Below are 21,650 nucleotides of genomic sequence, written 5' to 3'. Positions count from 1 at the left end.
GGAGGCAGCCTGGGTGGCCAGCCCTGATTCCAGGAGCCTCGACCTGGAGATCAGGGCCTCCTGGGTGGGCCCCAGCCCAGCAGGCCGGCCGGACCCAAAGCTCCTGGGTGGTGTTTCTAGAAAGCATCTACAACAGTGGGGCACACGCAGCAGGAAGGAGGGAGCTCCCCCTCCAGCCCACGTTCATTCCGATCTGCTCCTTTGTTGATATAGGGTCCCCCTGGATTCCCAGGCAAAGCAGGAGCGCCTGGCCCACCCGGCCCCCAAGCTGAAAAGGTGAGCTGGACTCCAAGTTGGCCACAGTCACAGATCTGAGTCGTTCAGTTCCCACACCCCCGTTTCATCCCCAGCATCAAGCCGTTGGGAATTCAAGAACCGCCTCCATTACATCCAGGGTGGGGAAAGGACCTCCAGAATGGCCCTAGCAACAGGGCCATACTAGCAACAAGGCCCCGGGCAAACCAGTGGGCTCCTAGGATGGTAGACCCCCCCCCCCCCCCCCCCCAGCCTCTGCAGGAGGTCTCTGCCTGATGGAGAGGGTGGGTGAGGAGAAGGCGGAGAGGTACAGTGAGAGGGGGGTGACTAGGGTGTGACTGGGTGGCCTAGGCCAGTTTCCTCTCCTGCGAGCGGAGAGGGTGGGGGGAGTTGGGGGAAGGAGGAAGTGTGCTGGCACTGGGAGCCCCAGCGCCCACAGCATGGGGAGCTCCGGGCACTTTCCTTCTGGGTCTGACACCAGCAGGAAGAAACTCCCCTGGAGGTGTTGTTGCCAAAGGCGCAGTGTGACTTGGTGACAAGGGTGGGAAGGGGCAGCCATCGGGGGAGCCCCACGCTGGCTGCCCCCGGGTTTGGCTGGCTAAACTGCCCTGGTCTGGGAGGCTGACGCTCCTGTCTCGGCCCCATTTCTGGGCTTCTCAGATGTGACAGCTGGAGGTGTAAGAGGCCCCGCATTGACTGAGCGCTTGGGGCAGGGGGAGCCCACACAGCACAGCGGGGATGACGTACAGCGGGCTCCCTTGCTCTACTCGCTGTCCGGGTAAAGAAATGAGGCCCGGAGAGAACAGGGCATCCCGGGGGCACGCAGCTAATTAGAGGCAAAGCTGAGGCTTCCCTCCCGGCCCGGAGAGCCCCCAGGCTGCTACCCAGAACCAGTGCCCACCAGCACGGGCAAGGCAGTGGTGGGGCCACCTCCCTTCCTTCTGAGGGACCTGATTGGCAGCTGCTCCCGGAGCCCTCTGTGCTGCCTCTGTATTCCAGGGCTGCCTGCTAGCCTTCGGATGGTCATTGCAGACAATCCCAGACCTCTGGCCAGGGGTTCCATTCCCGATTCCCTGTGGAGCAGACATTTTTCTGGGGCTGTGCTGACCCCTCCTGGTGGGTGGTGGCATTGCACTGCCACCCAGAGCTCTTCTCCCTCCACCTCACCCCACCCCAGGGGTTTCTAACTGCATTCCTTCCCCTTGGCCACCCCCATAGCCACTGCTCCAGGGCAGCCACCCTCTCCCCGCTGGGGATGCAGCAGCCCTCCTCACCAAGATGCCTGTCTGGCCTCTTCTCCTGTAAACACTCTAATTCAAATGGTCTGTTGTCATCACTCCCCTATTTTGAAACTTCAATGACTCCCCAGGGCCTGTAGCAGCGGTTTTCACTTTATTTTGTAGTCCTAGCGCAGTGGTTCTCAACCTTCTGGCCCTTTAAATACAGTTCCTCATGTTGTGACCCAACCATAAAATTGTTTTCGTTGCTACTTCATAACTGTAATGTTGCTACTGTTATGAATCGTAATGTAAATATCTGATATGCAGGATGGTCTTAGGCGACCCCTGTGAAAGGGTCGTTCGACCGCCAAAGGGGCCGCGACCCACAGGTTGAGAACCGCTGTCTAGAGCCTTGTCATCACAGAGAAGCTCATGTGGACCCTTGATCTATAAAACAGATTCAAGTGGAGCTTCTCTGGCTAAAGCAAGGGAAGGGGGTCCTGGAATCCCACCCTCTGGGCCCCCCACTTTGTGCCCTTAGCTCCGAGGCCCTCCAGGAACCCCCAGGACTCTGAGAAGTGCCGTTTGAAAATCACGGGTCTTTTTAATAATGTGGAGCACGGCGCTCAGGGCCCACGGCCACCAGGCTCTAACTTCCCCAGCCTCCTCCTCCACCCATCACACGGGCTCCCCAGACACCCTTGGCTAGGCCAGGCATGCAACCACTTCCAAATCCTTCCTTCTTCTCTGAAGCTCCCATCGACGTGCCCTTTCCTCCTCCGCTGCCTGCCCAGGCCTCAGACACCAGGCAGAGTCGGCATCTGGTGACACTTCTCACTTCTGTGACTCTTCCCCTGGCCCCGGCCGGAGTGAGCCCCTCCCTCTTCTGAGCTCCTATGGCCCCTTTCCCCACAGAGCGCGTGGACTGTCGCGTTGCCCTGATTGTGAGCCTGTGACCCTCACTGGACTGTGAGCTCCTGGGGGACGGGGGCCACCCCTTGCTCACCGGGGAGAATCAGAGGCTAAGTAGTGCTTGGTGCCTCGTTGGGACTGATGCGAACTGAGTGCCCCAGTCAGCACATGCTACTGAGCACCCACCATGCCAGCCCCCGGTCAACCTTGGGGAAGACGCTAGACTTCGCAGGCTCTGTCCCTTCTGTGGAGCAGCGAGGAATGCTCTGCAGATGAGACAGATCCTCCTGGGGGAGTGGTGTGTGGAGTGTATCTACTTGGTCCAGAGCAGAGCTGGCTTAGAAGCCAGCTGTCCTGGCCTCCAGTAGTCCCCAGGCATGTGGCCCAGGGCCTTGTCTCCAGCCTGGGATGAGGCTCTGCTGACTTTGTTTCCAGGGCAGCGAAGGGATGCGAGGCCCATCAGGCATGCCTGGTCCCCCTGGGCCACCAGGGCCTCCCGGGATCCAGGTGAGTGCGTGCCCCCTTAGCCTGACAGGCGTGGGTTGTGTGCGTGTGCACGGGGGTGTGCGCGTGTGTTTGGTAGGGCTGGGAGCTGGGCGAGGGCGGCGAGGCTGGAGGGTCCGGGCAGGCTGTAGAAATGCCCGTTTCCTGTTTCCAGGGCCCTGCCGGCCTGGATGGTCTGGACGGGAAGGACGGCAAGCCCGGCTTCAGGGTGAGATGATGCGCCGGGGAGGGCACCCCTTCCTTCTCCAAGAGCCAAAGTCCAGGGAACCCTGAGGAAGGGACTGAAGTGCCCCCCCACCTCTGTCAGGGGGAGCCCATGCCGTCCCTTGGTCTGCCTCTCACTGCACCCCGCCTCCCTGGGTCTCACTTATCCTGGTAGCCGTGGCCAGCTTGGCTGAGCTAGACCTCCCCAAAGTCAGGACAGGGAAGTGAGTAAATTCCCATCCAGAAACTCAGACAACTAAAGACACAGAACCCTCAGGTCCTCAGCACTATTTTTATAGGTCGCAAGGGGTCCAGAGCCCCCCGGCTGGGACCCCGGGTCTAGCTCGGAGCCTGCACAGGCAGGGTGGCCTGAGTGGCCACAATGGCGTAAGGGACCTGGACTCTGGCCTGGTCAACAGCTCCTGCTGGCTGGCACCAAGGTTCCCAGCCTGTGAGTGGATGGGTTAACCCACGGAAGAACCAGGTTGCATGGAAGGACTTGAGCAAGCTCCTTGACTTTGCTGGGGAATCTGAAAGGGCTGGAGCCATGGCAATGAGCGGAGCCTCCAGGTCGATCCCCGTCTGTACCCAAAAGACGGAAAACTGAGGTCCCGAGAGGGGGCGGGGTTCATGCAGGGGCCATGGCCAGTCAGAGGCTGAGCCTGGCCTAGTCTTCCCTCTGCGCACAGGACTTCCCTCCATCCTGGGGCGGGTGGGGGAGGGGCTGGAGAAGGGAGAAGACCTTGGCGAGTGAGTTGGGTACAAGCTGGACAACGTTCCCGCCTCAGTACCCCCATCTCTCTCCCTAGGGAGAACCCGGTCCCGCTGGCCCACCTGGACTCATGGGACCCCCGGTAAGTGGAGCTTCAGGGAGGAGCGGGGAGGTGGCACCGCTGACCCGGTGCAGCTCTGCCTTGGTGGGTGGGGGGAGTGTTAACCTGAGGAAAGAGGAGGGGACGAGGCCTCTGGTGGAGGCAGGGATGTGCAGCTCCCTGCTTTTCTTCTAGGGTTTCAAGGGGAAAACAGGACATCCTGGCCTCCCGGGACCAAAGGTAAGGGCCGAGCAGGTAAAGCCTGGCCCCAGCCAGAGTGGACATAGCGCTGATCCTTGCCCGAGATGCCATCCCGGCATCCAAGCCTCCTGAGGCCGCTGGTGCCTGGCCAACGGGGTCAGGGCTTCTGCCACCCACCAGCCTGAAGGTGTCAGAGGGCCTCGGGCCAGAGCGGGGCCTGTGGTGGATCCCTCTCGCGTGGGGGGAGCCAAGTGGCGGTCTGGTGAGCTCCTCTCTCTCTTTTAGGGCGACTGTGGAAAGCCCGGTCCCCCCGGCAGCAGTGGCCGGCCCGGAGCTGAGGTGAGGGCTGGGATCGATGCACGCTGCCTTCGGACAGCCTCTGGGCTCTGCTGATCCGGATGCGGCCACTTCGCTCACTAGCAACATGGCTGCCTTCTCTCCTCCCCTTTCTGGGGGAGGTTTGGCCCAACACGGCACATCTTGACTTTCTCCCTCCTCTGAAGGGTTGTGCCTGGTTCCCCTTCTATAGGCTGTTGGGTCATTAGCCTAAAAGGGCAGGGCTTGGCCTTCTCCGGCTGGGACTCTGCTTTCTCTCTCCACTATCCTCGCGGGCAGGGCTGGGGCCTCGGCCCTGGAAGGCTTAGGCCTGGAGGCCAGGGCTCAGCTGGGCTCCTGGGAGCACTGGTGGGTGTTCCACCTGCTCTGCTCAGCTCTCTCCCCCTACCAGCCCCGTGTGTGTAATTCTGTTTCTGTGTCGTTTCTTCTTTTTTCTGGCTCCTGCAGGGTGAGCCTGGTGCCATGGGACCCCAGGGAAGACCCGGCCCCCCTGGCCATGCTGTGAGTTAACTGGGTTGTCTCTGCCTCATGAGAGTTGGGATTCTGTTGGAGCTGCGGGGCAGGGGGGGGGGGTGCACGAGCTGGCGATGACCCCAAAGAACTGAGCGCAGGAGCAGCCTCAGTGCCTGGAACCGTGAGGGGCCTTGGGCTCATGCAGTCCTGTGGTTCCCAGGCCTTTTGCCATTTTCTTGTTTTCTGGGTACATTCGAATCTACTTATCTTTTTTTAAAAATATGTTTTTATTGATTTTAGAGAGGAAGGGAGAGGGAGAGAGAGATAGAAACATCAATGATTAGAGAGCATCATTGATTGGCTGCCTCCTGCACACCTCCTACTGGGGATGGAGCCCACAATGCGGGTATGTGCCCTTGACCAGAATCAAACCCAGGACCCTTCAGTCCGAAGTCCGATGCTCTATCCACTGAGCCAAACCAGCTAGGGCCGAATCTACTTATCAAACAAAGATCATTCAGTTATTCAACAAATAATTATTGAGCATCTGCTGCACACCAGGCACTGTTCCCGGCCTTGGACTAAGGTAGTGAGGAAGCGGGCACAGCACACAGGTTAATGCGGAAGCGTGTGATGTGCCGGGGAGGGACTGAGAGGTGACTTTAGAGGAATTTTTGAGGAGAAGGAGCCAGTTGCCCAGCAGTTTGGGGAAGAGCATGCAGGTCAGTGGTGTGGGAGGGGAGGGGAGGGGAGCAGGTGATGCAGAGCCTGAGGCAGGGGGGAGCTGGGTATATTTGGGGAGCCCAACATCACCATGGCTGGAGTGGAGTTCAGGGGGTGTGAGTGGGAACGGGAAGCTGAGTTTGGAGAAGACATGACGCAGGTGGATGGTGGAGGACCTGGGAGGGGCAGGCTTGGGGTGGGGGAGATGGAGGGGGGGAGGGAGAGGGGAGGAGGGAGGCGGGGTAGCAGCGCACAGACCTGGTGTGTGTCTCGGGGCCCAGGACTTGCTGACGACCTGCATGGGGTGGGAGGCGGGAGCAGCAGAGAGACAGCCATCAAGGGCACTCCTGTGTCTGGTAGCCGGGTGAGTGGGCGGTGCATGTACTGAGATAGGCGACCTGGAGAGAATATTAAGTAATAATGGATTTTCCGTCTACTCATCGGTAACACAGGTGCCAATGGGCGCCTTTGATCAGTGTGAGGGCGCAAGCTGGTGGGGTTCCAGAGAAAAGCGAATCAACACGCTGGCATCTTATCGCAGCCCTGCTGTGGCTGGCTGCATGGTTACAGGCTTTGGGAAATGTTAAAAATAGCTCATGACCAAAAAACAGAACTCTCAGGTCTTCCGCACTATTTGTATAGGTCGCAAGGGGTCCCGAGCCCCCAGTTGGGGGCCTCAGGTCTAGCTCAGTCCCCCCTCATGTTACAGATGAAAGAAGGTGTCACGCCCTCTGGATGTGTTCCCACTGGAGACTGGTTCAGGGGCTGGGACAAGAGGGGCGCAGGGTTCCTCTTCTCACTGTCCACCTGCCCCGGCTGTGTGCCGGGCCCAGGACATTCCTGGAGCATTCAGATGAGTAGGGCAGACCAGGCCTCCGGAACGTTCCATCTGGAGTGTGGAGGGACGTTCTCTGAGAGACGCGTGTGCCCTGGGAGCCCTGGGTGGCTCTGTGCGGCTCTGAGGTGGCCTTGGAGCTGTGCCTCTGAGGAAGGTGCAGGAGATGGGGGAGGGCACTGGGACCAGGGCCAGCCCAGGCAGGGCAGGAGCGCTCCTCGGTGTCTGAGTCTCGTAGGAGACCAGGGAGGCTGGGGCTGTGCTGAGGCCCTGCCCTTCACTCCCTGCTGCGCAGACCAGACACCCAGCTCCTGCTCTTTGCTCCTCCGGCAGTACACAAGGGGCAGGGGTGGGGGGTGGGGGGCTCTGAAGACACCCAGGCCCCCAGGCCTGCCGTCTGCACTGGTTCTGGGTGCCAGCTCATCCCCTCAGCACAGCCCCAGAGGTACCACTCCCTGTGCGGCAGGCATGAGGGTCCTGTGAGCTTGGGGACCCTCAGGCCTCAGCTCGGGCACAAATCTTCTGGCAGAAGCTCAAGTGCAAGACTGAAGGGAAGGAGGGCTTAGGGCGAGGTTTAGGGCTTGGCTCTGCTGTCGGTCCCTCCACACCTCCCGGGGGCCCTTGTTACTGGAGACTCTTTCCAACCCGCTGCCTTTGTCTCTCTTCAGGGACCACCGGGGCCTCCGGGCCAGCCGGGCCCAGCGGGGATCTCCGCAGTGGTGAGTGACAGGCGCCCTCATCCCTCCCTCCCAGGAACTGGGCCCTGCTCTGCTGTGGGCGCCTTTCAGGGGAGCTGGGGGGAGGGGAGAACAGTTTGCCCCAACCCTCTCCTTTCTTGGTCAGCCTCTCTTGCCTCCAGAGAGCTCCCAAACGGCATCGGTGGAAGTGAAGGCCTTTGGAGAGGGCTGGAGCCACCCCAGGCCCTGTCTCAAGTTCAGGCATGGTCCCTGGCACACAGCACCTGCCCCGGCTCTGTGGAGTTCATCTTTCCCTCTCTCCTCCCCTCTCACCACCCTCCTTCCTTTTCTCCAGGGCCAGAAAGGAGACCAGGGAGCCACTGGAGAAAGAGGCCTTGCAGGCTTTCCGGGCGAGCCTGGCCCACCTGGACACCCTGGCCCCCCGGTAAGACCCACCCCCCCCTTCACGCACAGCCCCAGGGAAAGGGCCAGCTGGCCTGGCTGGTTGAGCGCAGCACTGCACGCCTGGGGTCTCCGGGGAAGGGGAGGCTGTTTGCATGGAAAACGGCAGCGGGAGCTGGTGCCTGAGGATCACATCATATTTGGAAGAAGGGACAAGCTCAGCAGCCAGCGCTGTGCCCACTGCACACCAGGCCGCTGCCCTGACCGTGCACAATACCGCCTGTAGAGATCCCTTGGCCAGATGTCCGGCAGGGGACCCTTGGCCCCTGATCCGCCCTGCCCCTCTCCGGGGGAGCTTTTGGTAACCACAGAAAACTTGGTAACCGGAGTCGAACCCACAACCCTTCGGTTCATAGGCCGACACTCTAACCACCTAGCAACACTGGCCAGGGCAACAATACTCCCTCTTTTAAAGGTTCTAGGCAGGTGAACCCCATCAGGTGGGACTGGTTGTCAGTCTCAGGGATGAAAAGTCAGTGGGTGGAGCCGAGACAGGAACCCAGGCCCCCCAGCCCCCAGGTCAGGGCACTTTCCACCAACGTGGGGAGCATAGCAATGACCCTGGGACTGGCGGCCTGGGATGGGGTGTCTGACTCCAGCAGAGGAGATCGGTCAGCCCATGTGCCAAGAGGACCAAGTCTCACCACCCACTCACTCTGATTCCTGCCAGCCCTCCACCTCCCCTGCCCGCAGGCCCAGGAGCCTCCAAGATGGGGGATGAGTCTGCCTGGTTGCCTTGCAAGCACAGATTGCTCTTCCCCAGCATCCTCCAGAAGCGGTGGGCGGGGCCCAGGAGGCAGCCTCTCCTGTCCCGGGGAGGGAGCAGGCTCACCTGACCAGATCTCTGGTTCACACCTTCATTCAGCAAACATCGAACTTATACTCGGAGCCAGAGAGTGTGCGAGATGCGGGATCTCAAGCAAAGAGCAGGGAGCTGCAGCCGGCTCCTCCTTCATTGGGCTCAGTCAGGGGGCAGCCTGGAGCTGTCAGTGTGGGGCTCGGGGACAAGGCCCGAGTGCGGGGTGAGGTCTAAGTTTCCGGGCCTGTGCCCAGCGTGTCCGAGGGGAAGGGGTAGGAGCAGGACCCCTTGGTGGAATGGGGGTTGGACATGCGCAGTGGGCAAGGTAGGCATGTGACATCAAGGGAAGTTGGCACTCATCACCTCTTTATTGCTCTCACTTCCCAGGGTGAGCCTGGTGCGGATGGTGCAGCTGGCAAAGAGGTACTGTTGTCCTGGGCTTGTCCTGTCCCCGTGGGAATGCTGCTGCTTGCTCCCCGCCTTACCCTGGCCTCTTTGTGCGTTCAGTAACCATTCTTCATGCAAATGTTCTCTGGACAGATGTGTAGGAAACGGGCCCTTGTTGCTCTGGGCAGAGGAGTGGGGGACTAGGTGATGAGGATGAGAGCGAGACTTGTTTTTCCCTTTTTTTTTTTTAACTGTGAACCTGGTCAAAAAGAGGCAATAAGAATAATAAACTCCGAACAAACATCTCCTGGGCACCAGTCCCTGCCAGGCCCTCCAATATGCCACAGATTGGCCCTTTCATGCTGACTTCTCACCTCTTTTTGTCTGTGACAAGGGACCCAGCCAACATAATCATCTCAGGCCATGCTCTGGGGGACTCTGGTCTCCTTTCCAGCTGTCAGCCCTTCTGTTATCGGGGAGGCTGTCGTCATCTCTCACACAGAGCCCAGCCCGACAGCGCAGGGGCCCGAGGCAGTGGGAGGGCCCTTTCACAGCGTTGCCTCCCCTGGGTGGCTTGGAGATGCTGCAGAGACTTGACCTTTGACTTTTGATTTCCTCTAGGGACCCCCTGGAAAACAGGGACTCTATGGACCCCCTGGCCCAAAGGTGAGTGGACACAGGCTGGGTTTGAGAGAAGCTCACGAGTTGGTGAAGCCTGACTCCCAGCTGTGGCTTTAGCCATGGAGGGGAGACACAGGAAGGCCAGTGGACAGGAAAACATCGTGGACGGAACTTGGAGCAACCTCATCTCTGAAAACTTCCAAGATGGGGCTGTTTCGAAGTCCTTAGCTATGGTTGGGGGAATGGAAATTTCAAATTCATTCACTCATTGATTCGATTGATTGATTGAGTGATTCATTCATTCATTCTGCAAGCATCTGCTTGATCTTGCTTCCATTCCTGGCCAGGTGCTCACTCAGTCCCGTCACACTCTAGAGCATGGCAGGTTTTACTGAAAATTAGACCCCGCACGGTGGGATCAGAGGGAGAGAGCACCAGCTCAGCTTGGGAGTCAGGGAGGCTGCACAGGAAAACAGGAACATCAGCTGGGTTGGGGAGGACACTGGGGAGAAAGGAGGGGAAGGGCATTCAGGCGGGAGGACTCAGACAGTGTGGCCACATCAGAGAATGATAACCGCTGAGGTCTGGAGGGAGGTGCAAGGGCAGGGAGATGAGGCTGCAGAAGAGGAGATCAGAACCACACCATGAAGGGTCCCGAAAGCCTGGCCACGGAATGAGGCCTTTATTCGGAGGGCAGCTGGGAACTGGCAGAAGGTTCAAGCAGGGAGTCGCACCATGAGAACCGTCTTCTAGAAGGACTGTCCTGGGGCAGTGAAGTGAGCAATCTGTCAGGATGCTGTGACCACAGTCCAGAGGCAGATGCTGGGGCCCTGGCTGAAGGATGGAGAGTGGGGCATCGTGAGGTAGACTTGGGACTACTTGGCAGTGCTGGACTGGGACTTCCTGTCCTTGCAGGGTGACCCCGGACCTTCCGGACAGAAGGGCCAGGCAGGAGAGAAGGGAAGAGCTGGCATGCCTGGTGGGCCCGGCAAGAGTGGCTCCATGGGGCCTGTGGGGCCACCAGGTCCTGCAGGAGAGAGAGGCCACCCTGGATCTCCAGGGCCTGTGGGGAGCCCTGGATTGCCCGGGGTGCCTGGCTCCATGGTAAGGAGAGGCTGGCAGCCGCGGACACTCTCTGGGCATGCAAGGTAGAGCATGGACCATTTTAGAACCTCCTGCTGACATTCCGCAGGAAAGAGCATGACTCCCATACGAGTGGCTCTAAACTGTGTGTGGGAGGGTGGGGGGTTGGGGACCCTCTCCCCAGAAAAATGCACTAATGCACACAATGTTTTGGACCATTTCAGGGGGCGTTTAGGATTAAGTATCTGTGGGTGGCTCCTGGGACCTTTGCTCACCCCCCCCCCATTCCTTATTTCCATAAAATCTACCCCCAGGGAGAGAGCACCAGGCTTGGAAGTATAATTGAGGCAGGTTTTCTTCTCTTTTCTCAGGGAGACATGGTGAATTACGATGAAATCAAGCGATTCATCAGACAAGAGATCATTAAAATGTTTGATGGTAATTGGCAGCCGCTGGGTGGCAGTGGGTGCCGCTGGCCCTTCCAACCTGCTTCTCCGCCCTGCCCTGGCCTCCTCTTCCTAAAGCTCAATATCCTGCCCCCCACTCACCCCACCCCCCACTTACAGAGTTGTGTTCAGTGAGACTTCAGACGTTCCTTGTCACCTGCTCTGTTCAGAGATAACACGATTCCCTCCCTCCCGCCCTCCCCAAGCCCCCACTGGGGCAAAGGAGACAGACAAGAAAATTGACATCAAACGAGTCTGCCTGCAGGGAGCTCAAAATAGTGGGGCGAGCAGCAACTGTAAGATGGCTGGGTGGCTTCATTCTAAGCCTTTGTTTCCTGTTCATTTGCTCGTCCAGCGCTGATATGCTAGGGACCCTGCCCTCCAGGGGCTGGGCATTGTGATCAGGGAGCAGACCTTGAATGCCAAGCAAGGAGCCGGGCTTCAGTCTGAGGCCAGTGGTGAACCAATGAAAGGTGTTGGAAAAGAGACGTTGTCATTGGATCTGTGCTTCAGAAGGAGCATAGTGGAAAGCAGTGTGGAGGCCCGGACACGGGAGACCAGAGATCAACCCCAGGCCCCTCGCTCTGACGTCCCCCTGAAGAAAGGCTTCTCTGGACGCCATGCCCAGGGCCTGTCTGCAGCATCTGCGGCCATCCGGAGTCCCCGGGGCGCCCTGCGACCTGTCCCTGTCCTTTCTTACAGAGAGGATGGCTTACTACACCTCCAGGATTCAGTTCCCCATGGAGGTGGCGGCAGCTCCCGGCCGACCAGGGCCCCCAGGGAAGGATGGTGCTCCCGGCCGGCCAGGCTCTCCAGGAGCACCTGGGCTCCCCGGTCAAATCGGCCGAGAAGGACGGCAGGGCCTGCCAGGAATGAGAGGTAGAGCTGCCCTCTGGTCCCAAAGTGCACACGCGGTTCTCTGGGGCACACATGAGCGTTGTGTGAGGTCTGTTGGGAATGTATTCACCTGTATGTGCGTATTTCTAGTAATCTGACTGGGGGTGTCATTTTTCTGCTCAGGGATAGGACTTCTGATTTTATTTCTCTTGTCCCAGGATTGCCCGGTACCAAAGGTGAAAAGGGGGACATTGGTGTTGGCATCGCCGGAGAAAATGGTCTCCCTGGTCCCCCAGGTAGGAAAAGCCAGCCTTTCAGACCAGGAATCATGAGCATCTGAGCTCTCCTTTCTTCACGCTCCTTCTATAACACAGCTGTGTGACCCCTCAGATAACTACAGGCCTATCCACCAACATTTGCCTCGTGTGACTGTGTGTAAGGCACTCTGCTAGGGCCTGTGTGCGGGGGAGTGAAGGGCCAGTGCCTGCCCTCAAGTCCTAAATTTGGGCTAGCACGATGCAGAGGAAGAGGGTCAGATGCGGTGGGGCCAGCGAGTGCTAGTTCAAGTCCTGCTGGGCTGCATGACCTTGACAGGGTCACGTAAGCCAGGCAGTATAGCCTAAAAGAGAATGACTACAGCCTGACAACCTGGCACCGAGACCCAGCTTCATCGCTTGCCACATGTGCAACCTCTCTGCACCTGTGTCCACATCCACAAGACGAGATAATAGTTCCTTTTTCACGGAACTGCTGTGAAGATTCAATGACTAATGCATAAAAAGCACTCGGCCTTGGGCCTGACGCATGGAAGCTCTCAGTAAGACTAGCCAATAGTATTGTTGTTGTTAGATTAATGTAAGGGTCCGGTCGGGTCTCATGAGAACGTGTTATAACCTGAGAAGTATTCTTCAAATGTAAGGTGTTTTTGAGCACAGCCATTCTTCTTTCCTGTAGTCTGGACCTCCTGATTTTCCTTTCCTGACTTCCCTCTCTAGGTCCTCAAGGTCCTCCAGGGTATGGCAAGATGGGTGCAACTGGACCGATGGGCCAACAAGGCATTCCCGGCATCCCTGGCCCGCCAGGCCCCATGGGCCAGCCGGGCAAGACTGGCCACTGTAACCCCTCGGACTGCTTTGGGGCCATGCCAATGGAGCAGCAGTACCCACCCATGAAAAGCATGAAGGGGCCTTTTGGCTGACAGCACCATCTCCGTTAGATGAAGGACTCCATGGGGAACAAATGGCTAAAACTTATAAGACTCTGTGATGGGTTGTGAATGTTCTGAGTTTTTAATTGCTATTGATATTTTTTTATCAATAAATAAAAAACAAAACGATTTGTAGTCTCACTTTCAGTGGGGTTTCTCTGGTGCTGCAGCTGCTCTCCCCATCCTCCTCCTCGGTCATTTGGTTCCAGAGTCAAAAAGGGCATTTCCCTCATTGTCTGTGGCCAACCCAGTGGAGTGGTGGGATGCTGCTGTCCACGGGGCCCCAGCTCAGCTCTCCTCTCCAGCTGCTTCTGAACCGCCCGTTGGTCCTCTGGACTTGTGTCCTGTCCCTCACAGCACACTTCTCAGAGTCAGAAAAGGGGCATCACTCGGCCTCTCCCTATTAGTGAGCCAAAAGCAGGATTGAAGACCCCGATCCCAGCTCAGAAAGGCCCCTCCCTAGTTGTTTTCTAAAGAAAACAGTGTTTGGTACCTCACCTACCCTTTTCATTTCTTGAGTGTGACCCAAAGCTAAGGCAGGTTGCACCTTGGGAAATGCCACCCAATGCTGAAGGCTGTTCGTCTGCCTGGCAGAACCTCCAAGTACAGTTTCTTCTTGCTGCTCCAGTAATTCTGTGATTCGAAAGCTTGTGAAACAGGAGGGAAGATTGGCTCCAGCCCCTGGCCTAGGCAACCAGGGAATGCTTCTCTGGGAAATGAGGTGAAACCTCCTGCCTATACTGATGTATGGCCCTGTCACCAGCTCTCCTGGACTGCAAATGGCATCCTTGGTTAACCTAACATGTGATGCTTTCCCAGACAGCTTAGCCTAGGCCTTCAGAAACAGGCTGCATCAGTATGACGTGGTCATGGGCAGGCCACGATCAGATCTAAGCTTATGGTCCTCAAAGTCTGCTGGGAGTCTGGTGATCTATCTCCTGTCTCCTCCATATGTAAAAAGGCTAGAGAAAAAAAGAAAGATAGCAAGTTGAATATTGTAGAAACACTAGAGGCCCGGTGCATGAATTCGTGCACTAATGGGGTCCCTCTGGGTGGCCTGCGGGGATCAGCCAAAACCTGCAGTCCAACACCACCTGCAGCTCCTACCTGCTGCTCCCGCTCATCCTGGCCCCACTCTGCCTGCCACAGGCTCCCACCCAAAATCAATCCTGTTCAGAAGAGGCTCACGCCACAGCAGTGCTTGCCAGCTGTGAGCCCTGCATCTGGCGCCCTCCTGAGGGGAGTGGCCTGTGAGATCAGGCTGAAACCAGCTCTTCGACATCCCTCCAGGGGTCCCGGATTGAGAGAGGGTGCAGGCCAGGCCGAGGGACCCCACCAGTGTATGATCAGGGCCAGGGAGGGACTGCAGGAGGGCTCCAGCAAGTGTCTGGCCTGTCTTGCTCAGTCCCCCTAACCTACCAGTCAGAGCATCTGGCCCCTGGTGGTCAGTGCACAGCATAGCAAGCGGTTGAGCGGCCTTAGCATATCATTAGTATATTACGCTTTGATTGGTTGAAAGGATGACCTGTCACTGGACGACCGGACACTTAGCATATTAGGCTTTTATTATATAGGATTCCATCTCAAGCTTCTCATTCTCTACTGTTCAGACCTCTCGTCCTGGGTGGGCGGCCCTATGAGAAAGCAACAGGGCACATCCAGAGGGACTTCCAAAGAAGTCTTGCTGCTGGCCCCAGCTTCCCAGAAGGTTTATCCAAGTTGGGTAAACTTCAAAAGGATCTCAGAGCAGGTTCAGAAATGTCCTGAGGGTCCAGATGCTGGTCCAAATTGGCTGAAGCCTTCAAACTGGCTGTCCAATCTCTCCAGAGCTGGTGTTGCCAGCAGTTCTGAAAATTCCCTTCTCTGGTTGGACTCCAAATACCAGGAGATCAGCCTAGGGGCGGCTTTTCAGAACCGTTGCCCCATTCTTTTCCTGCCAGGAGCAGAGGAGTGCCATGACCAAGGGAATGAAATCTGGCCGACTCCTGAGCGTGCCTGACGTTTTTAGGTTTAGGAGGAGTCCATTCTTATTTTATCTCTCACCAGCAAGTCTCCGTCAACCCCGGTTCTAACATAAGCCATGAAAAAGCAAATGCATCACCCTTGCCTTGAAGTAGCAGCCAGTTTTGGACAGCGGATGAGGACAGATGTGAAAGTGCTCCCATCGGAAGGCCAGCTTCCCCCTCAGCCCACACAGTGAAGTGCTAACTGATGACAAGGAGCACGTTGGCACCACTAGAAAGAAAGAAAGAAGCAAGGACCAGCTGTTGCATCGGGCAGGACGGCTTTGAAGACCAGAGGGGAACGTCGCCGTGGGAAAACATCCAGCGCAGCCCCTTGGAGGGCCACCCGGGCATCGATCCTGACAGAATAAGTGATGCTTTCTTCACTTTGGTTCTTGAGTCAAATTCCATGACGGTTAGGTTTACGCTTTCATGATCTGAGTGCTCATCTCCCTGGAGTTTGAAATGGCTGTATTTTCTTGGACCATGAAGAACCAGATGGAAGGCGGAATTTATAGCATCTTCTGTTACTGTGGTCAGCAAAAAAACAGTTCGTGGATTTTGCTCGTAAGTCCAGGAACTGGGTCAGCTGAAGAGAAAGGAAGGAGGGGCACAGGCCTTCCCAGCCTCAGAGGCAGCTTTCTCACATCCCCTCCGCTCGTCTGCCGTCTTCATGTCTTAGGCCCTAAATTAGGGTATTCCGGGCTTTTAAGGCAACACACAGATCCTTCAGATTGGCAAAGTCTGACTTGATGAGTCCATTTCCTCTTTCTACTTCGTGCCAGGAACTGTCTGGGGATTCAGAGGCGGATATGGTCGCTGCCCCCGCAATGTCTATGGGGAGAGCAGACAGTTAAACAAGCAATTACAATGGAGTGGGATGCTGGGGCAGCACCAGGCACGAGGGGAGCGCGGAGCCGAGGGACCTAACTGTGTCTGGACAGAGAGGGATGTAGGCAGAGGGAACGGCACGTGCCGAGGTCCGGAGATGATGGAGGACAGGACGCTGAGTGGTGAGAGGCAGTGCAGTGTGTGGGTGGAGTGCGGACTGTGAGCAGGGAGGCTGTGGGAAGCAAGGGTTTTCTGTGCGCATGTGTCATGTCAGATTTGCCTAATGTGGGGTTCACTGACGGCCGTGTGAAGGATGGATTGAGAAACCCTCTGTTCTGTAAGATGAAGAAAGGCTGCTGCATGTTTACTCTGCAGAGGAAAATCCCCAAACGTGATGCCTTCTGGAATTGAAATCTCCCTTGTGGTCATATTTGCCCATCAACAGAGTCTATTCCAGTGATGGCGAACCTCTTGAGCTCGGCGTGTCAGCATTTTGAAAAACCCTAACTTAACTCTGGTGCTGTGTCACATATAGAAATTTTTTGATATTTGCAACCATAGTAAAACAAAGACTTATATTTTTTATATTTATTTTATATATTTAAATGCCATTGAACAAAGAAAAATCAACCAAAAAAATGAGTTTGCGTGTCACCTCTGACACGCGTGTCATAGGTTCGCCATCACTGGTCTATTTAGACTCTTCACATTCAGCCTGTGAGCCTCTTACCCGACTAGATCTTTCAGTTGTTGTCCTGAATAGTTTACGGGAATGGAATGTGTGCATTGATACATTCCATTATAGAATTCCACAATGAAAGGGGAGTGTGGCCAAACTGCCATGTCTGCTGTCCCCATGTTTCTGTTGGTTCTGTGGAAAGCTGCAAGTCATCCTCTGATCCACAGCATCCACTTGGAATCTAAATTTCAAACTGGCTCTCGTTGGAATCCAAGAGAATTCATTCCATAATCATTAGGCGAGTGTCAGGCTGCCTCCTCATGAGCAATCCTGGAGCTTGGCGCTGAGCAGGATGCCTTGGGGGAAGGATGTCTCTAGGAGATATTTTCCAGTGGACGGGCCTTCCAGCGCCAAGCTCTGCCTCACCTCTAACGGGTCAGCCGCAGGGCTTCCGTGAACTCGGGAAACTGCCCTGTGCTCTTAAAGGGCTGGAATCCAAGTGTTGTTCTTTGGCTGGAGCTGAAACAACAACAGGAACCTCCCCACCCACCTCCGTCTGCTTCAGGTAGTTGAGGTTCTGGAACTGAGCTGATGGTGTTTCAGTCTTTGGAAGGTCCTGATCTGCCTTCTAGCCAGCCCTCTCCAAGATAAACACACCTGGGCCTGCTGCAGGTCCCCCAGAGGCAGAGCCCTGGACTCGGCTTTGGCTGGTTTCTGACAGCTCGAGAGATGCTTGGATGCCTTGCCCCTATAACAGTCATCCAACAGGCCGTTCTCCTAAGGCCCTTTGCTGGGCAGAGGGAGCTGGGACGTGAAGTTCTCATGGGAGTTTAATCTTCAGCACCTAGACAGAGCTTGGCAAGTGGTGGGAACTCAGTAGGTTGATACGTTTATACAATAAAATGAGTGTGTGTCACATTATCCCCTTTTGCAGGCCACGTGTCACTCTTCTCTCTGCCGCCAAATGTCCCTTGACCTTCAGCCCAGACTGCAGGGCTTCTTCCTTTCTGAGATTCTGCCATTTGATTCCACATATTTTTTTGACTCAGGGGTGGGGGGCGGGTGACAAAGGTAAAGAAGACAAGACCTACTAAACACTAAGGACTGAGCAGTTAAAAGATTGTGGACCTCGGTTCAAATCCTGGCTCCTCCATTTATCTTTTTGGTAGTAGAGAAGTCACTTAGCCCCTCTCAGCCTCAGCTCCTCATTATAAATGGGCAACAGTATCTTCCCAAAGGATTAAGGTGAAAATGAAACAACACATTGTACTTAGCACAATGCCTGGTACCTAGTAAGCATTCGATACAGAATAACAACTGCTAATATTTATTGAATTCATGCCAGGAACTGTTCAAGGCCCTGGGGATAGAGGAGGAATAAGAAAAGGACAACTCGGTGCTCTCCCTCCCTGGAGCACGCCCTCGCCCTCTCCCTGCCCTCCCCACCCCCCCTCACTCTCCAGGCACATTATCATTAGCTTCCTCACTCCCAAGCTCCAATGGCCCTTCCTTTATGTCTATAACTTGTTTCCTAAGCCTCTTTCTTCTAGGAATTACTTCTTCTACCTCTGTAATTTACTTAAATATATATATATATGTGTGTGTGTGTGTGTGTGTATATATATATATATACACACACATATACATATATATATATATACATACACACACACACATATATATATATATATACATGTAAACTCTAAAGAGGACAATTCAAATAGTGACAAGTATTATGAAAAAGTGAGATATAATGCTGTGATAGATGATAACAATGAGGGAGGCAGGCAAAGCTACTTTAGATGTGGTGTCAAGGAATGTCCCCCCAAGGAGGTGATCTCTGAACTGAGACCTGGATGGCAAGGAGCCAGCCAGTGAAGAGCCAAGGGAAGAGCATTCCAGACAGGGAGAAGAGCTAATCCGAAACTCAGGAGGTGGGGATGATGTGGGTATGTTCCAAGGATGGAGACCAGGACGGCACGGCTGGAGTGAACTAGGACAGCAGTGGCAGGAAGTGAGGCTGGAGATACAGGCAGGGTCTTGGTCATAGAAGGCCATGAAGGTCATAAGGATGTGTTTAAATGTTATCATAAGAGTTAGAGGAAGCCTCTGGGGGAGTTTAATCCAAGGAATAACATTATCTGATTTACATTTAAGACAATTACTCGGGCTGCTCTATGAAGAATAGAGTGTGGAGTAAAGAGTGAAAGCAGGGACTTTGGTCAGGAGGCTATTGTAATGATCCAGCCACAGATGATGGTATCTTGGATTAGAGTGATAGTGCAAACAAGGAGAAAAGAGGAGATGTGGGTCTATTTTTGAACTCAAGCAAATGGAGATGGGGTAGTGTGTGGAGAAGCAGAGGCCCCACAAGAATGCTCCTAGGTTTTTTGGCCTGAGAGAAGGGATGGATTTTCTTAGATGAAAAGGAATAGGTTTTAAGAAAAATATCAGAGAGAACTCCTATAAGGTAGGCTGGAATACAGCACAGTGACAGTACCACGTGCAAAGAGAGGCAGGCAAGAGAGTGGCTAACGCTGACGCTGGAGGGAATGTGAGAGAGAGTGAGCTCTGAAGTGCTGGCAATGGGGGGCATGTTGTTCTGGCAAAAGGAATGGTTTGAGCCTAAGTCTGGACAAAGACAGGTACAATAACTCATTTTTCAAATCTCTACATATTTATTTCTGGCAGCGGAGGAAACTGAGATTCAGAGAGGTTAAATAACTTTCCCAATGGTCATACAGTTAGAAAGTGGTAAAATCAAGATTCTCACTCCAAGCAAGAGTGCTAAATGGTGAAACTGAACATAGTACAAGAATGAAAGAAAGATGAGGGCTGTAAAATATAAGATAGGAAAGGTGAGGTTGGGCCAAACTGTGAAGGACTTGGAGTGCCAGAATGAAGAGGTTATGGCTTATGTTGGTGTAGATCAGCAGTAGGGAACGTCTGGCCCGAGGGCTGTATAAGGCCTGAGAAATCATTTGGTCTTGTCCTGCCAAGGCATTAGGGGTGAGTTAATTATGTGTTTGACCAAATATAGCAGGCCAATTTTTAAGTTGATAATTTTGTATGGCCCACAAATTATATTAGTATCCAACTGGCCCTTGGCAGAAAAAAAAGTTCCCCACCCCTGGGATGAAGAGGAGCCATTGTAGGCTGTCCAGTGGGCAAGCAACATAATCAGCACTGTGATTTTAGAAAGTGCCTGGCTAGATAGATGGGCTGGAATGGATAACATCTGATAATATATTCACTTGTTTATTGTTTTAAAAATATAGTGTCAGGTACTGTGTTAGGTACTGGGGATATAATGACAAGCAAACCCAGACACAATCTGTGCCCACATGGAAGAATTTAACAAATTAATCAGATAAGTGTGCTAAGAAGTGTAGAGCCTGAACCAAGTGGTAAGTAAGTACAGGACTATAAAGTCACTTTGTAACCAGGATTTGACCTGCTTTAGGGACCAGTCAAGACTTCCCTGCTGAGAATTAGATATCCATTTGTGAACTCTGTTTTAAAAAAAAAGACACCTACTAAGAAGGGCTCCCGGAGGCTAACTGGACTCATTTTAAAAAGCAGAGCCTAGTAGCCATTTCTGCACAGGGGCCTCTTATGCAAACTGCACTTCAGAGAGAGGCCTGCACTGAGCTGCCTGCCTGTACTGCATTTCTGCCATCCCAAGGTCATACAGTTAGAAAGCCAGCCCTCATAAAGGTTTCCTAGAATCCTATTTCAACCAAAAGGATTGAGGGTTTCCAGAGCTGTGTGGCTGCCCTGAATCAGAGTAACTCTATTCGGATCAATCAGGACAGTGCCTTTTAGACCAATCAAACGTGAAAATTTGGAGCCCTCATTTGCATGAGGATGGACCAATCAGGAACCAGGGGCAGGGACTTCTGTCTATACAAGCCGGCTCCCCTCTGGCTCTAGGAGCTCAGTTTCTCCCCTCAGAAATGAAGAATGTGAATGTTTCCCTGGCTGAGCTAGAATACCTCTAGACTGAGTAGATTGGGGTGACTGGAGTCAAGGAGCAGAACAGAGCCTTCCAGCCAGAGGAGAGGGCCTACCTAGCCCCAGGACTGTTCTACAGCTCTACAGCTCTACAGTTTTCACAGCCATGCTGTATTGCAGCTCAGCTGTTTTGCACTGAATAAAGTTTCCTTCTTCACTGCACCCCAAACTGGGATTCTTGTTGGTGTTGAATTGGAGCCAATGGTCATCTGTTGACACACTGACCCCAGTTCTAGGCCATACTCTGCCCCTAACTCACTGCCTCTTCGGACCTGTTTCCCCACTTATGAAAGAAGAGACTATTCATCTAATTTTCCTCTCCCATTTTTGGGGATTTTCCTTTCTACAAAGACCACACACCCCACTCCAATGCTACTAATTGACTCGTGGCGTCTTGACATTAGAGCGAAGTACTGCGGCCATTGCCCTTATCCTTCCCAAGTGGCCTCGGTTCCCTGTTGTCATGGAAACCGCCTAACCACACCTCGGGCGGAAACTTGGAGTGACACAGGAACTAGTTACTGTGATGTCTCCAGTTTGCCAGGTTAAAACATGGCCACCGCCGCAACACCTAACTTAAGCTTCTCACTAAATACCCCGGTCTGACTACCCTGGAGCCTACTCTACCGTAGGAAAGAGAGGAACAACGCCACAACAGCGAGCGAACAACGTTCCGGAAACCCCCATCCGACCTTTAACTCCTCCCGCCTCTCTGGGAGGCATCCGACCACCGCCCAATGGCGTCACTTCCGTCGACCTCTGCGCCCAGGATGGACAGGCGCACCATCCAATCAAAAGTGTGGGTATGTCCCCAGGGAGCGGTTTGACACCGGAAGTCCGACCCCTCTCCGACTGGTTACGTCAGAATCGCCATGGCCGGCTATCCCTACGGGCAGGTGAGTTTGTGAGGGGCGGACGAATCCAGGCAGGGGCCCAAAACCCCAGCTGTGCTTTCTCTCCTGTTTCTCCGTGCCCTTCCTATGCTGAGGTTGACTTCAGCGAGGTCTCGCGTGGATGAGAAGGGAAAAGCGATGGTCGGTTGCGCCGGTCTCACGTTACGCAGAACTGCACGTCGCGCTCGCGAGGCTTTGGGGACCTGGGACCCCCCCCCCGCCCAGACTCAGGCTGGGCCTGGCCGGGGCTGCGCGC

At 54.9% G+C, this 21,650-nt stretch overlaps 2 protein-coding genes across 10 annotated transcripts in view; both read left to right on the top strand.

Moving 5' to 3' along the window:
• The window catches only part of COL16A1 (collagen, type XVI, alpha 1), a 48,835-nt gene extending 35,730 nt beyond the window's left edge, over positions 1-13,105 (top strand). For all 8 annotated transcript variants that reach the window (XM_014549530.1, XM_014549536.1, XM_014549535.1 and 5 more), the window contains 16 exons: positions 214-276; positions 2,823-2,894; positions 3,046-3,099; positions 3,905-3,949; positions 4,103-4,147; positions 4,394-4,447; positions 4,892-4,945; positions 7,124-7,174; positions 7,488-7,577; positions 8,781-8,816; positions 9,402-9,446; positions 10,317-10,505; positions 10,856-10,922; positions 11,633-11,809; positions 11,986-12,063; positions 12,763-13,105. In XM_014549530.1, coding sequence (XP_014405016.1) covers positions 214-276; positions 2,823-2,894; positions 3,046-3,099; positions 3,905-3,949; positions 4,103-4,147; positions 4,394-4,447; positions 4,892-4,945; positions 7,124-7,174; positions 7,488-7,577; positions 8,781-8,816; positions 9,402-9,446; positions 10,317-10,505; positions 10,856-10,922; positions 11,633-11,809; positions 11,986-12,063; positions 12,763-12,965 — 1,323 coding nt within the window. In that variant the 3' untranslated portion in view covers positions 12,966-13,105. The remainder of the gene's footprint in view (positions 1-213; positions 277-2,822; positions 2,895-3,045; positions 3,100-3,904; positions 3,950-4,102; positions 4,148-4,393; positions 4,448-4,891; positions 4,946-7,123; positions 7,175-7,487; positions 7,578-8,780; positions 8,817-9,401; positions 9,447-10,316; positions 10,506-10,855; positions 10,923-11,632; positions 11,810-11,985; positions 12,064-12,762) is intronic.
• An 8,208-nt stretch (positions 13,106-21,313) lies between these two features.
• Positions 21,314-21,650, top strand: part of PEF1 (penta-EF-hand domain containing 1) — a 24,089-nt gene continuing 23,752 nt past the window's right edge. Inside the window, exon 1 of one of the 2 annotated variants that reach the window (XM_005878326.2) lies at positions 21,314-21,397. In XM_005878326.2, the coding sequence (XP_005878388.1) occupies positions 21,374-21,397 (24 nt within the window). In that variant the 5' untranslated portion in view covers positions 21,314-21,373. The remainder of the gene's footprint in view (positions 21,398-21,650) is intronic. The other variant, XM_005878325.1, reaches the window with a different exon arrangement.

This window comes from Myotis brandtii, unplaced genomic scaffold (genome assembly GCF_000412655.1).
Source record: "Myotis brandtii unplaced genomic scaffold, ASM41265v1 scaffold555, whole genome shotgun sequence".
Classification (NCBI taxonomy): Eukaryota; Metazoa; Chordata; class Mammalia; order Chiroptera; family Vespertilionidae; genus Myotis; species Myotis brandtii.
Note: the sequence above shows the minus strand (reverse complement) of the source record. Positions and strands in the feature narration are given on the sequence as shown.